This window comes from Microcaecilia unicolor, chromosome 8 (genome assembly GCF_901765095.1).
Source record: "Microcaecilia unicolor chromosome 8, aMicUni1.1, whole genome shotgun sequence".
Classification (NCBI taxonomy): domain Eukaryota; kingdom Metazoa; phylum Chordata; class Amphibia; order Gymnophiona; family Siphonopidae; genus Microcaecilia; species Microcaecilia unicolor.
Genome location: NC_044038.1, coordinates 87224971 through 87239052, shown reverse-complemented (window position 1 = coordinate 87239052; position 14082 = coordinate 87224971). Strand labels below are relative to the sequence as shown.

Genomic DNA, 14082 nt, shown 5'->3' with positions numbered 1-14082 from the left:
GTAACAGTGAGAGATAGCACATCACAAATTAAATCCGGAAAATCACATTGTGGAAAGTATATGAATTTATTTGCATTCTGCAGAGGGAAATAAGTATTTAATCCCTCTGGCAAACAAGACCTAATACTTGGTGGCAAAACCCTTGTTGGCAAGCACAGCGGTCAGACGTCTTCTGTAGTTGATGATGAGGTTTGCACACGTCAGGAGGAATTTTGGTCCACTCCTCTTTGCAGATCATCTCTAAATCATTAAGAGTTCTGGGCTGTCGCTTGGCAACTCGCAGCTTCAGCTCCCTCCATAAGTTTTCAATGGGATTAAGGTCTGGTGACTGGCTAGGCCACTCCATGACCCTAATGTGCTTCTTCCTGAGCCACTCCTTTGTTGCCTTGGCTGTATGTTTTGGGTCATTGTCGTGCTGGAAGACCCAGCCACGACCCATTTTTAAGGCCCTGGCGGAGGGAAGGAGGTTGTCACTCAGAATTGTACGGTACATGGCCCCATCCATTCTCCCATTGATGCGGTGAAGTAGTCCTGTGCCCTTAGCAGAGAAACACCCCCAAAACATAACATTTCCACCTCCATGCTTGACAGTGGGGACGGTGTTCTTTGGGTCATAGGCAGCATTTCTCTTCCTCCAAACACGGCGAGTTGAGTTCATGCCAAAGAGCTCAATTTTTGTCTCATCTGACCACAGCACCTTCTCCCAATCACTCTCGGCATCATCCAGGTGTTCACTGGCAAACTTCAGACGGGCCGTCACATGTGCCTTCCGGAGCAGGGGGACCTTGCGGGCACTGCAGGATTGCAATCCGTTATGTCGTAATGTGTTACCAATGGTTTTCGTGGTGACAGTGGTCCCAGCTGCCTTGAGATCATTGACAAGTTCCCCCCTTGTAGTTGTAGGCTGATTTCTAACCTTCCTCATGATCAAGGATACCCCACGAGGTGAGATTTTGCGTGGAGCCCCAGATCTTTGTCGATTGACAGTCATTTTGTACTTCTTCCATTTTCTTACTATGGCACCAACAGTTGTCTCCTTCTCGCCCAGCGTCTTACTGATGGTTTTGTAGCCCATTCCAGCCTTGTGCAGGTGTATGATCTTGTCCCTGACATCCTTAGACAGCTCCTTGCTCTTGGCCATTTTGTAGAGGTTAGAGTCTGACTGATTCACTGAGTCTGTGGACAGGTGTCTTTCATACAGGTGACCATCGCCGACAGCTGTCTGTCATGCAGGTAACGAGTTGATTTGGAGCATCTACCTGGTCTGTAGGGGCCAGATCTCTTACTGGTTGGTGGGGGATCAAATACTTATTTCCCTCTGCAGAATGCAAATAAATTCATATACTTTCCACAATGTGATTTTCCGGATTTAATTTGTGATGTGCTATCTCTCACTGTTACCAATAACCTACCCTTCAATTATGGGCTGCTCATGTCTTTGTCAGTGGGCAAACTTACAAAATCAGCAAGGGATCAAATACTTATTTCCCCCACTGTAAGTTATGCAGGTAGATGCCACACTTAAGCAGTGGCATTCACACTAGCTATATAGCTAGTGTAAGTGATCGCACCTAAATGTTACAGTAACGTACATTGGAGAGGGTCAACGTACACAACACATAAAGTCCAGAAAAAAAGCACAATGGGCTTTCAAGAATGGAAAAACAAGTGTGCTTTATGATGACCCGACATGGGCTGTGTTTTGGCGTAAACTAATGCCTGCCTCAGGGGTCAATTCAACAAAGCAGCACTGAAAGCATAAATGGTTGTAGGGCAAGAAGTAGAATCTCTGCAGAATGAACGTTATGTCTGAGGATGGAACAATCAATTCTTAATGTGGAACAAACTGCCAGAAAAATGCGCCAAACATTGAAAGTGTACCTAAATGTTAGGCACGCGTATGCTGGGTTATGTTAGTGCACACTGATGGGCACAATACCGCTGGACGCCTCTGTGGGTCCCACTGCAGTGCTTTTTTCTGCTTATTAAAAGGGCCCCTTAGAATATTCTGTAAGTTACATATGTAAGTGGGAGACACAGCCATGTTCCCCCTATGTGCACTCCCTCTATAGCACTTGAGCACCCTTATAGACTAGGACTTAGGGCACTAACAAACATTTGTGCTATTTTTTCATGCATTGACGTGCACAAGGGGCACATATATGTCAACGCATATTTATAGAATTACCCTTCATGTGTATCTGATACAGCTTGGGATGGCCTTGTGTTGTTTTACAGAAAGAAGGAGATACAAAGTGAGGCTGTTCCTGATAAAGTCACCTACAACAAGTGCCTTGATGATTGTGCCGTGGTGAGTACATCACCCACAAAGTTTCTAGAAGAATCTTTCAAGTCATCATACCCACCTCTGAACATGCAGAACCACTGCATATTAAAGACAGGGTGTAAAATGCAAGGTTTTTTTCATACTTTACAACTTATTTTGCCAGTAATGGAAACATTTGGGGGGTAATTTTATGACTGAGCAGTGGCATACCTAGCTTGCTTGCCACCCGGGGTGGGTCGCCAGTGCACCCCCTCCCTGAGGTGCGTCATCCCCCCCGAGACACATCACCCCTCCACCTCCCAAAGCACATCACCCCACCCCAAACAAAGCACATCACCCCCACCACCATTCCTCCTAGCAAGGGGGTGCGCAGAGCAGTCGTGCGGCTGTCTGCTCTGCCGGTCGCCTGCCCCAAAACAGGAAGTAACGACAGAGAGGGCAGGGGACCAGTGGAGCTGACAGCCACACAACTGCTCCATGCACCCCTTGCTGCCTGAACTCGGAGTGGACCACCCCCACCATCCCACCCTTGGTACACTAATGTAACTGAGTATAGTGTAAATAGTACACACACACTTTTCCCTGAGCATTTAGGGAAAGGGGGATGGGACTTGATAAACTGCCTCTCTGTGGTTATAATCAAAGCAGTTTACATATTATATACAGATATTTATTTAGCAGAGTTAAGTGGCTTGCCTAGAGTCAAAAGGAGCTGCAGTGGAATTGAACCCAGGTTCTGAGATTGCAGCACTAACCACTATGCTACTCCTCCATTCTAGGAAAACTTCTAAACAAAAGTACATGCATACTTCCATGCGGAATGTTACTGCAGAAAATGTACACACTTACATTTGTCCCCTTTCTTTATCACACAAATTTTTGTACAGGGATAAAATTAAGACATATCGGATGCGCAATTTGTAGTTACCTATTTCCACATGTGGAGGTAAGTTTTATAACTGGCACCTGAGAGGAACCTAGTCTGTAAAGGAAGTAGGTGCTTCCTTTCCTTATGAATACTAGTGTAACAAGTTAGATATGTGGTATGCGCTTAGGCTAATTAGCACCAATAATAGCTTTTTAACAAGCAATTATTGGCACTAATTAGAATTAATAAACATTTATGAGTGTAAATTCCCGTACCTAAATTTTACGTGCGAGCTGAAAAAGGGTGCACGGAAATGGAAGGGAAATGGCAGGGCTGGTGGTTGGGAGGTGGGGATAGTGCTGGGCAGACTTATACGGTCTGTGCCAGAGCCGGTGGTGGGAGGCGGGGCTGGTGGTTGGGAGGCGGGGATAGTGCTGGGCAGACTTATACGGTCTGTGCCAGAGCCGGTGGTGGGAGGCGGGGCTGGTGGTTGGGAGGTGGGGATAGTGCTGGGCAGACTTATACAGTCTGTGCCAGAGCCGGTGGTGGGAGGCGGGGCAGGTGGTTGAGGGGCGGGGATAGTACTGAGCAGACTTATACGGTCTGTGCCCTGAAATAGACAGGTACAAATCAAGGTAAGGTATTTATTCAGACCGTGGTCAATGCAGTGGCGAAATGGAAGCTAACGTTGAGCACGGTCTGAATAAATACGAAGGAGCCACTGAAAAGATTTGAGTCTCAGATATTGAAGCTAAGTACTGCTTTTTTTAACATCGGAATTAGGTTTATCTATCAGCGATGTTATGAACTTTTCTGATTATTTGATTTAAATAGCCCCAGGAGGTTTTTTCCTATGATGAAGAAGCCCTAGCCCTTCTATTTGCCTTTTGAAAGCAAGAAGGTGCTTCTTGAGGTTTTTCCTCCTGTTATACTGAATAACTGGCTTACTTTAAGAAAGTTTCCTAGTTCTTATGTTTATTGGAAACCCCTGATGCAGCCATTCTAGCAAAATATGGCCACGTTAGGTCTTTTTCAATAAAGGAGTTTTTGGACTCCTGGTCTGCTTTGTTTTCTACCTCTTTCATAAAGAGCACACATTCCTAAAGATATTGTTCCTGGAAGGGAAAAAAAACTCAGAGAAAATGAAAATTCACATAAATAACATGGGAAGCAATAGAGAAGGAGCAAAAGTTTTCTGGCTGCACATTTCTATTGTTTATACATTTCTTTTTGTTTATTTCAGTTGGATATAAAAGCTACTGATTATGCAAATGCCACCTACACAACATTGGATCTCACAACTTTCAACTCAGAGTATGCAGAGTTAAAGGTAAATTCCTGTGCTTCATCCCCTGCCCCGCCTCTGCCAAAGAAAACAACAAACAAAGAAACTGACAAAGGAGAGTGTCATGATTTTAATACTACTAATGGCAGAATGTGTTTTTATACACAGTTGAGGTGTATAGTGTTTGCTTAGTTTATTTATTTATTTAGAGCCCCTTTTACTAAGCCACGTAGGCGCCTATGCATGCCCAACGTGCACCAAAATGGACTTACCGCCTGACTACCACGTGGCTCTTGATGTAATTTCAATCTTGGCATGCATCCACTACGCGCGTCTGAAAAATAATTTTTATTTTCGGGCGTGTGTAGCGGACGCTCACCAAGTGGCATCTGATGCGCTTAGGTCCTTACCGCCCAAAGTCTTTACCGCTAGGTCTATGGCTGGCGGTAAGGTCAGAGACCCAAAATGGATGCATGGCAATTTTGATTTTGCCGCACGTCCATTTTCAGGAAAAATAAAAGAGGTCTTTTTTATAGGCACGCTGAAAAATGATTCTGCGCGCACCCTAAACCTGTGTCTATACTACCACAAGCCACATTTCAGCATGCCTTTGTAAAAGGACCCCTTAGTTATTGGACTTTATTAACTGCCTTTATGAACAGATGGTGGTGTACAGCAGGTCCAGTTTAGCATAAAACTTACAATTTTGTTAACATTGTAACAGTAGTAAAATGACCAAATATAAATATAAATACAATAAATAAGGTAAACTTGGAAATATGTTGCCAGTACAGTACAAACAATACCATAATAGACAACATCGAAGAATATTCAAATAGCATAGATATAATATAATATCAGCATAATACCAGTGGATTACCTAATAAGCAAGCAATAGAACATAGTAGATGACGGCAGACAAAGACCTGCACGGTCCATCCAGTCTGCCCAACAAGATAACTCATATTTGCTGCTTTTTGTGTATACCCTACTTTGATTTGTACCTGTGCTCTTCAGGGCACAGACCGTATAAGTCTGCCCCGCACTATCCCCGCCTCCCAACCACCAGCCCCACCTCCCAATCACCGGCTCTGGCACAGGCACAGACCGTATAAGTCTGCCCAGCACTATCCTCACCTCCCCACCACCAGCCCTGCCTCCCAACCACCGGCTCTGGCACAGACGGTACAAGTCTGTCCAGCACTATCCCCGCCTCCCAACCACCAGTCCCGCTACCCACCACCGGCTCTGGTACAGACCGTATAAGTCTGCCCATCCCTATCCCCGCCTCCCAACCACCAGCCCTGCCTCCCAATCTTGACTAAGCTCCTGAGGATCCATTCCTTCGGCACAGGATTCCTATATGCTTATCCCACGCATGTTTGAATTCCATTACCGTTTTCATTTCCACCACCTCCCGCGGGAGGGCATTCCAAGCATCCACTACTCTCTCCGTGAAAAAATACTTCCTGACATTTTTCTTGAGTCTGCCCCCCTTCAATCTCATTTCATGTCCTCTCGTTCTACCACCTTCCCATCTCCGGAAAAGGTTCGTTTGCGGATTAATACCTTTCAAATATTTGAACGTCTGTATCATATCACCCCTGTTTCTCCTTTCCTCCAGAGTATACATGTTTAGTTCAGCAAGTCTCTCCTCATACATCTTGTAACGCAAATCCCATACCATTCTCGTAGCTTTTCTTTGCACCTCCAAAACTGAACACAATACTCCAGGTGGGACCTCACCAACGACTTATACAGGGGCATCAACACCCCCTTTCTTCTGCTGGTCACACCTCTCTTTATACAGCCTAACAACCTTCTAGCTACGGCCACCGCCTTGTCACACTGTTTCGTCGCCTTCAAATCCTCAGATACTATCACCCCAAGATCCCTCTCTCCGTCCGTACCTATCAGACTCTCCCCACCTAACACATACGTCTCCCGTGGATTTCTACTTCCTAAGTGCATCACTTTGCATTTCTTCGCATTGAATTTTAATTGCCAAACCTTAGACCATTCTTCTAGCTTCCGTAGGTCCTTTTTCATATTTTCCACTCCCTCCGGGGTGTCCACTCTGTTACAGATCTTAGTATCATCCGCAAATAGGCAAACTTTACCTTCTAACCCTTCGGCAATGTCACTCACAAATATATTGAACAGAATCGGCCCCAGCACCGATCCTTGAGGCACTCCACTACTTACCTTTCGCTCCTCCGAGCGAATTCCATTCACCACCACCCTCTGGCGTCTGTCCGTCAACCAGTTCCTAATCCAGTTCACCACTTCGGGTCCTATCTTCAGCCCATCCAGTTTATTTAAGAGCCTCCTGTGGGGAACCGTGTCAAAAGCTTTGCTGAAATCTAAGTAGATTACGTCCATAGCTCATCCCTGATTCAATTCTCCTGTCACCCAATCAAAGAACTCAATGAGGTTCGTTTGGCACGATTTCCCTTTGGTAAATCCATGTTGTCTCGGATCTTGCAACTTATTGGCTTCCAGGAAATTCACTATCCTTTCCTTCAGCATCGCTTCCATTACTTTTCCAATAACCGAAGAGAGGGTTACCGGCCTGTAGTTTCCAGCTTCTTCCCTATCACCACTTTTGTGAAGAGGGACCACATCCGCCGTTCTCCAATCCCTCGGAACCTCTCCCGTCTCCAAGGATTTATTAAACAAATCTTTAAGAGGACCCGCCAGAACCTCTCTGAGCTCCCTCAATATCCTAGGGTGGATCCCATCCGGTCCCATGGCTTTGTCCACCTTTAGCTTTTCAAGTTGTTCATACACACTCTCTTCCGTGAACGGTGCTCTATCCACTTCAATCTCATTTGTACTTTTTGCAGTCCATCGCGGTCCTTCTCCAGGATTTTCTTCTGTGAAAACAGAACAGAAGTATCTATTTAGCAAATGTGCTTTTTCTTCATCATTATCCACATAGTGGTTCGCAGTATCTTTTAGTCTCACAATTCCCTTTTTAGTCATTCTCCTTTCACTAATATACCTGAAGAAAATTTTGCCACCCCTCCTTACATTTCTAGCCATTTGTTCTTCCGTTTGCGCTTTCGCCAGACGTATCTCTCTCTTGGCTTCTTTCAGTTTCATCCGGTATTCCTCCTCGTGTCCCTTTTCATGAGTTTTTTTGTATTTCTGGAATGCCAACTCTTTAGCCTTTATTTTCTCAGCCACTTGCTTGGAGAACCATATCGGTTTCCTTTTCTCTTGCTTTTATTTACTTTCCTTACATAAAGGTTTGTGGCCCTATTTATAGCTTCTTTCAGTCTGGACCACTGTCCTTCCACTTCTTGTATTTCCTCCCATCCCATCAGCACCTTCCTCAGGTATTCCCCCATTTTACTAAAGTCAGCATGTTTGAAATCCAGGACTTTGACTTTTGAGTGGCCACCCTCCTCTTCAGCCGTCATATCAAACCAAACCGTTTGATGGTCACTGCTGCCCAGGTGGGCACCCACTCGGACATTTGACACATTATCCCCATTTGTGAGTACCAGATCTAGCGTCGCTCCCTCCCTCGTGGGTTCTGACACCATTTGTCTGAGCAAAGCACTTTGAAAAGCATCCACGATCTCTCTACTTCTTTCCGATTTCGCAGACGGAACCGTCCAATCTACGTCCGGCAGATTGAAATCTCCCAACAACAGCACCTCTCTTTTCTTCCCCAACTTTTGAATATCAGCAATCAGATCTTTATCTAGGTCCTCCAATTGTGTCGGAGGTCTGTAGACAACACCCACATGGACAGAGGTATGATGCTAGTACTTTTCTATGTAGCTGAGGGTCTAAGTGCAGAAATATAGATGGAGACAAGATGAGTATTACAAGATGAGTATTACAGAGTCAACTGAGATAAATAGATAAGTGGCTAAACTTAAGGCAAAATCTTTGTTCAGTTAAACAAGATATGAGGAACTGGTCTAAGTTATAGGGTGTGCAGCAAGCTGGTCCAAGTATTGTATGGAGTAAGTGTATAGTCAGTTACCATATGTATTAAAGGCTTGTGAAAAGAGCCAGGCCTTCACCTACTTCCTGAAGTAGAGTGATCTCCAGTTAGACGTAGCCCCTCTGGGAGTGAATTCCAGAGTGTGGGGGCTACTCCTGAGAAGGCTTGCTGGAAGGTATCACATCTCACAATTTCTTTGATGATGGTATAGATAGTGATGCTCCTTGAGAGAACCTTCGAGGTCTCAAAGTTGTGTAGAGAGCTAACTTATTCTTTAATTATGCTGGCCCATTTTGTCTGAGGACCTTGAAAATCAAACACAGAGTTATAAATTTAGCACTCTATGGTATTGGTAGCCAGTGGCGTTCCTTGGGGGGGGGGGGCGGTGGGTGTGGTCCGCCCCGGGTGCACACCACTGGGGGGGTGCCGCGCGCCTGTCTGCTCCGCTCGTTGCGTGCTTCCTCTGCCCCGGAACAGGTTACTTCCTGTTCCGGGGCAGAGGGAGCATGGAACGAGCGTGGCATCCCCCCAGCAGGTAAAAATGCACCCGGGGGGGGGGGGGGTGTCCTTTCGCCGGGGGAGGGAGAAGTGTGTCCTTCCATGGGGGGGAGGTGGCCTTTCGCTGGGGGTGGTGGGGGTGGCGCATCGGCGATCCGCCCCAGGTGTCAGCCACCCTAGGAACACCACTGCTGGTAGCCAGTGTAGTTTTTGCAGGAAGGGTGTGATGTGGTCATATCGCTTACAGCCTTCTATCAGTTGGGCTGCAGCATTCTGAATTAGTTGGAGCTGATACTTGTTCAAGCTCTTTTTGGTTTGATCAGTGTACAGCATATTACAGTAGTCTAGTTATGATGTTATCATGGCATGGACCACTGTGGTCAGACTCGTCTTTTCAATATATGGAGAGAGATTTCATAGTTGATGCAGGTGATAGAGGCAAGATCTCAGGCCCAGAGGCTAAACACCTTGATGTCAAGCAATAATCATGATTAAAAGTTAAAATGGCAAAGGGAGTGAAGTAGAAGCTGATATGAGTTAGGGAGGGTGTATACATTTGATGATCCTAACTTTGTGGGAAAGGAAAATGCGGCTACAATATAGTGATTGAAAGCAGCAATGAAGTAGGCCACAGAAGTCTGGACAAGGAGAAACACTTTCTGAAGGTTCCTGCTTCCAGTGAGACCAGGTTCTTTTAACAATTTTTAAGTGATATTGTGGAAGGACTGACTGGTAAGGTTTGCCTTTTTGCAGATGATACCACAATCTGCAATAGGATTGACACCCTGAGAATGTGGATAACATGAGGAAGGATTTAGTGAAACTTGAAGAGTGGTCTAGATTTTAACAGTTAAAATGTAATGTTAAAAAATGCAGGGTCCTGCATTTGGATTGCAAGAACTCCAGGGAGCAGTACAATATAGAGGATTAAGTACAGTTGTGCACAAAAGAAGAGCAGAACTTAAGAATGATTATATCTGATGATCGTAAGGCAACAGCAAAAGCCAAAAAGATGCTTGGGTGCATAGGGACTTGAATGATCAGCAGAAAATGCAAGGTGGTAGTGCCTCGGTAGAAGTCTCTAGTGAGACTTCATTTAGAGTACTGTGTACAATTCTGCAGACCACACCTTCAAAAAAATATAAAAAGGATGGAGTAGGTCTAGAGGGCAGCTACTAAAATGGTTAGTGGTGTTCATGATATAGTGGACGGGGACAGACTTAAAAATCTCAATATGAATACATTGGAAGAAAAGCAGGAGATGGGAGATACCTCCATGGCATAAATGCGCAGGAAGTGGGCCTCATCCAATTGAAAGGAAGCTCTGGAAAGAGAGGTCATAGAATGAAGGTGAATAGACTCAGCAGTAACATAAAGAAATATTTCCCAGTGGAGGTGGTGGAAGCAAAGACTGTGTCTGAATTCAAGAAACCATGGGACAAGCACAGAGGATCTTTAAGGGAGAGGTAGGAATAGTAGAGCGTAGTGGCGACGGGGCTTCCCTTAGCCCTGTTTTTCGTGCAGCGCCCCCTCAACCAGGAAGAGAGAGCCTCCAGGCGAGTCCTGCAGCTTCAACCCAAGTTGGTGAGGGGAGCGAGCAGGGAGGGAACTTGCTGGTAGTAGAAGGAACAACCGCTGAACGAAGGATTGTCCCAGAGAAGAAAACTACTCCTGTTGTGGATTCTACAATTGTGAGTACCCTGGACCAAGTAGTTCAAGCGCCTCCCCTGGTTTTTGATGAAGGGAAGTTTAAAAAACCTGCTGTAGTGACCTTAGAGTCACTTTGGGATCTGAATTCCACAACCCTCTTAACCTTGCAATCTACTATTTCAAAGAATACTGAAACTATCAAAGTTTTGGCTGAGTCAGCACTTAAGCAATTGCAAATCAATGAGGCTCATGCGGATGAAGTAAAAAACCTCTCTGAAAAAGTTGAAAAAATGAATCTTTTGGAACAAACATTGGTTAAAGAAAGGAACTTTGCTCCTGGACGCATGGAATATCTGGAAAACCAATCTAAGAGACTTAACCTGCGTATTATAAACTTTCCAAAATCACCAATTCTTTCCCCTGTGCAAATGGTTAAGAAATATCTAGTTGATATTTTGGGAATGCCCGAGAATTCATTGCCACCAATTACGAGGGCATATTATATTCAGATAGCTGGGCAAGCTCCAGAAAAATTAAATTCTCAAAGTGCAATGAATTTGACTGCTTTTCTGGAATCTTCTTTGGAGGTGGTCACGCAAAGAACTACTTTGCTGGTGACTTTCGCTCTAGAACTAGATAGAGATGCAGTACTCAGACTTTCCTTAAGGCACTTAAATTCTTTGTTTTTGGGTTCAAAAGTAAGGGTTTTCCCAGACTTATCTAGGGAAACTCAAAAGCGACGTAAGTCATTTCTTGTTATGCGACCTAGGGTAATAGCCCTGGGAGCAAACTTTCTTTTGAAATTTCCTTGTGTGTGTAGGATTTTATTCCACACTAAGCAATATCAGTTTTTTGAACCTAAACAGTTGGATGTTTTCTTAAAAGGCAAAGAGAGTATTATTGTGAAAATTTAGACCCGAATGTAACACTGTATAGCAGCTTGGAATAAGTCAACAAGGCATGGTGCAGTTTTTTATTTGATCTAATAGAATGTTTATAAGTTTGATACTTATAGTTTGATTATTTTTTCCTAATTCTTGGATCATTTTCCTTTAATTTGTGGTCGATAGAAGTTTTTTTTGTTATTTCCCTATTTTCATCTTTTTTTTAAATAATTATGATATTTCACGCATTGTGTATTATTATTCTTGATTGAATATTATGTATATTAAAATGTTTACAAAGAAAAAAAAAAGAAAGGGGGCAGACTCAGGAATAACGTCAGGAAGTATTTTTTCACAGAGAGGGTGGTAGATACCTGGAATGCCCTCCCACGGGAGGTAATGGAAATGAAAATGGTAACGGAATTCAAAAATTCATTGGATAAACACAAAGGAATCCAGTTCAGAAGGAATGGATCCAAAGAAACTTAGCAGAGATTAGGAAGCAACACCAGTAATTGGGAAGCAAAGCTAGTACTAGGAAAACTTCTATGATCTGTGCTCTGATCGTGGCTGGACAGATTCAGCTTCAGAAGCTGGAGAACAAGACAAATGCTGGCCTGACTTCTATGGTCTGTGCCCAGATCGTGGCTGAATAGATTTGGATGGACTGGAGTGGAGCTTTTCAGGGGGTTTCTACGTTCACCTCAGAAATGTTAGAACAAGGCCAGTGCTGGGCAGATTTCTATGGTCTATGCCCTGAAGATGGCAAGGACAAATCAAGAACAGGTCTACATATGAAGCATCACATACCATATGTAATGAATTTACCTTTTTGGGCAGACTGCATGAACCGTACAGGTCTTTATCTGCCGTCAACTACTATGTTATGCTACTATCAGGCTTATTTTCGAAAGTGACATAAATCGGGAGATGGCCGGCGATCTCTCAAAAAGCGGCGAAATCAGTATAATCGAAAGCAGCTTTTTTGACAGCATCACTGCTGTCCCGTCGCCTCGCCGGCGAACGTTCAAGGGGGCATGTCGGCGGCGTAGTGAAGGCGGGACATGGGCAGGCATGGGCGTGGCTACCAGATGGCCGGCTTTCGCGGATAATGGAAAAAAAAGCAGCGTTAAGCAGTATTTTGCCAGGTTTACTTGGTCCTTTTATTTTCACGACCAAGCCTCAAAAAGGTGCCCCAACTGACCAGATGACCACCGGAGGGAATGGGGGATGACCTCCCCGTACTCCCCCAGTGGTCACCAACCCCCTCCCACACTAAAAAAAACACAAATCAAAACCTTTTTTTGCCAGTCTCTATGCCAGCCTCAAATGTCATACCCAGCTCCCTGACAGCAGTATGCAGGTCCCTGGAACAGTTTTTAATGGGTGCAGTGCACTTCAGGCAGGCAGACCCAGGTCCATCCCCCCTACCTGTTACACTTGTGGTGGTAAATGTTAAGCCCTCCAAATCCCCCCAAAACCCACTGTACCCACATGTAGGTGCTCCCCTTCACCCATAAGGGCTATGGTAATGGTGTAGAGTTGTGGGCAGTGGGTTTGGGGGGGATTTGGGGGGCTCAGCACCCAAGGTAAGGGAGCTATGCACCTGGGAGCTTTTTTGGTATTTTTTAACAACTTTTAGAAGTGTCCCCTAGGGTGCCTGGTTGGTGTCCTGGCATGTGAGGGGGACCAGTGCACTACAAATGCTGGCTCCTCCCATGACCAAATGCCTTGGATTTCGCCGGGTTTGAGATGGCCGGCATTTTTTTCCATTATCGCTGAAAAACAAAACCGGCGATCTCAAACCCGGTGAACTCTGGCATTTGGCCGGGCTAAACCGTATTATCGAAATAAAAGATGGCTGACTATCTTTTTCGATAATATGGTTCCTGCCAGCTGTTGCGCCGCCGCCAAAATACATCGCCGGCGATCTATTTCGCCGGCGATGTTCGATTATGCCCCTCTATGTTACAATGCAAATTGATTGCATATTCTTCCAAAACGTACAGAGTATGGGGCAGCTGTGTCTCAATTTGTGACAGGATGGGGATACGGCTTCACAGAGGTCTCTTTTATTAATATCTATAACTAACATTAAGCAACGGTAACATTAAATTACCAAGCCATTTAAAACAAAGTAGAGAAACTAATTTTTCACTCAATGCACAGGATGTGGTAAAAGCAGGTAGTATAACTGTGTTTAAAATAGGTTTGGACAAATTCCTGGAAGAACAGTCCATAAACCAATACTAAGGTGGAGCTGAAGAAACCATTGATGATCCCTGGGGGTTAATAGCATGAATCTTGCTTGTTTTGGGGATTCTGCCAGATACTTGTGACCTGGATTGGCCACTATTAGAAACAGGATGTTGGGCTAAATGGATCTTTGGTCTAACCCAGTATAGCAATTCTTATGTTCTTATGTACAGAATGATGAGTTCTCCACTATCAAACCTTCTCTTTAGTTGATGTTTTTCCCCTTTACAGACAGGAACTCAGAGCAGAGATCAAAAAGAGCCTATATATGAGAATCTGAAAGAATTATCAACATCATCAAATTCAGAAGACATGAAGGGAAACACTGCTGCAGACTGAAAAGGTATCAATGAAAGAGGCACAGAGTCCTGACGTAAGGATTTTATAAAAACG

At 44.6% G+C, this 14082-nt stretch overlaps 1 protein-coding gene across 5 annotated transcripts in view; it reads left to right on the top strand.

The window, feature by feature from the left end:
- LOC115476680 (sialoadhesin-like) overlaps positions 1-14082 on the top strand; it is a 171961-nt gene that overhangs the window by 138186 nt on the left and 19693 nt on the right. For 2 of the 5 annotated variants that reach the window (XM_030213191.1, XM_030213190.1), the window contains exons 8-10: positions 2239-2311; positions 4399-4485; positions 13921-14032. In XM_030213191.1, coding sequence (XP_030069051.1) covers positions 2239-2311; positions 4399-4485; positions 13921-14028 — 268 coding nt within the window. In that variant the 3' untranslated portion in view covers positions 14029-14032. Of the gene's footprint in view, positions 1-2238; positions 2312-4398; positions 4486-13920; positions 14063-14082 lie in introns of those variants that run through there. The other 3 variants (XR_003943219.1, XM_030213192.1, XM_030213189.1) reach the window with 2 other exon arrangements.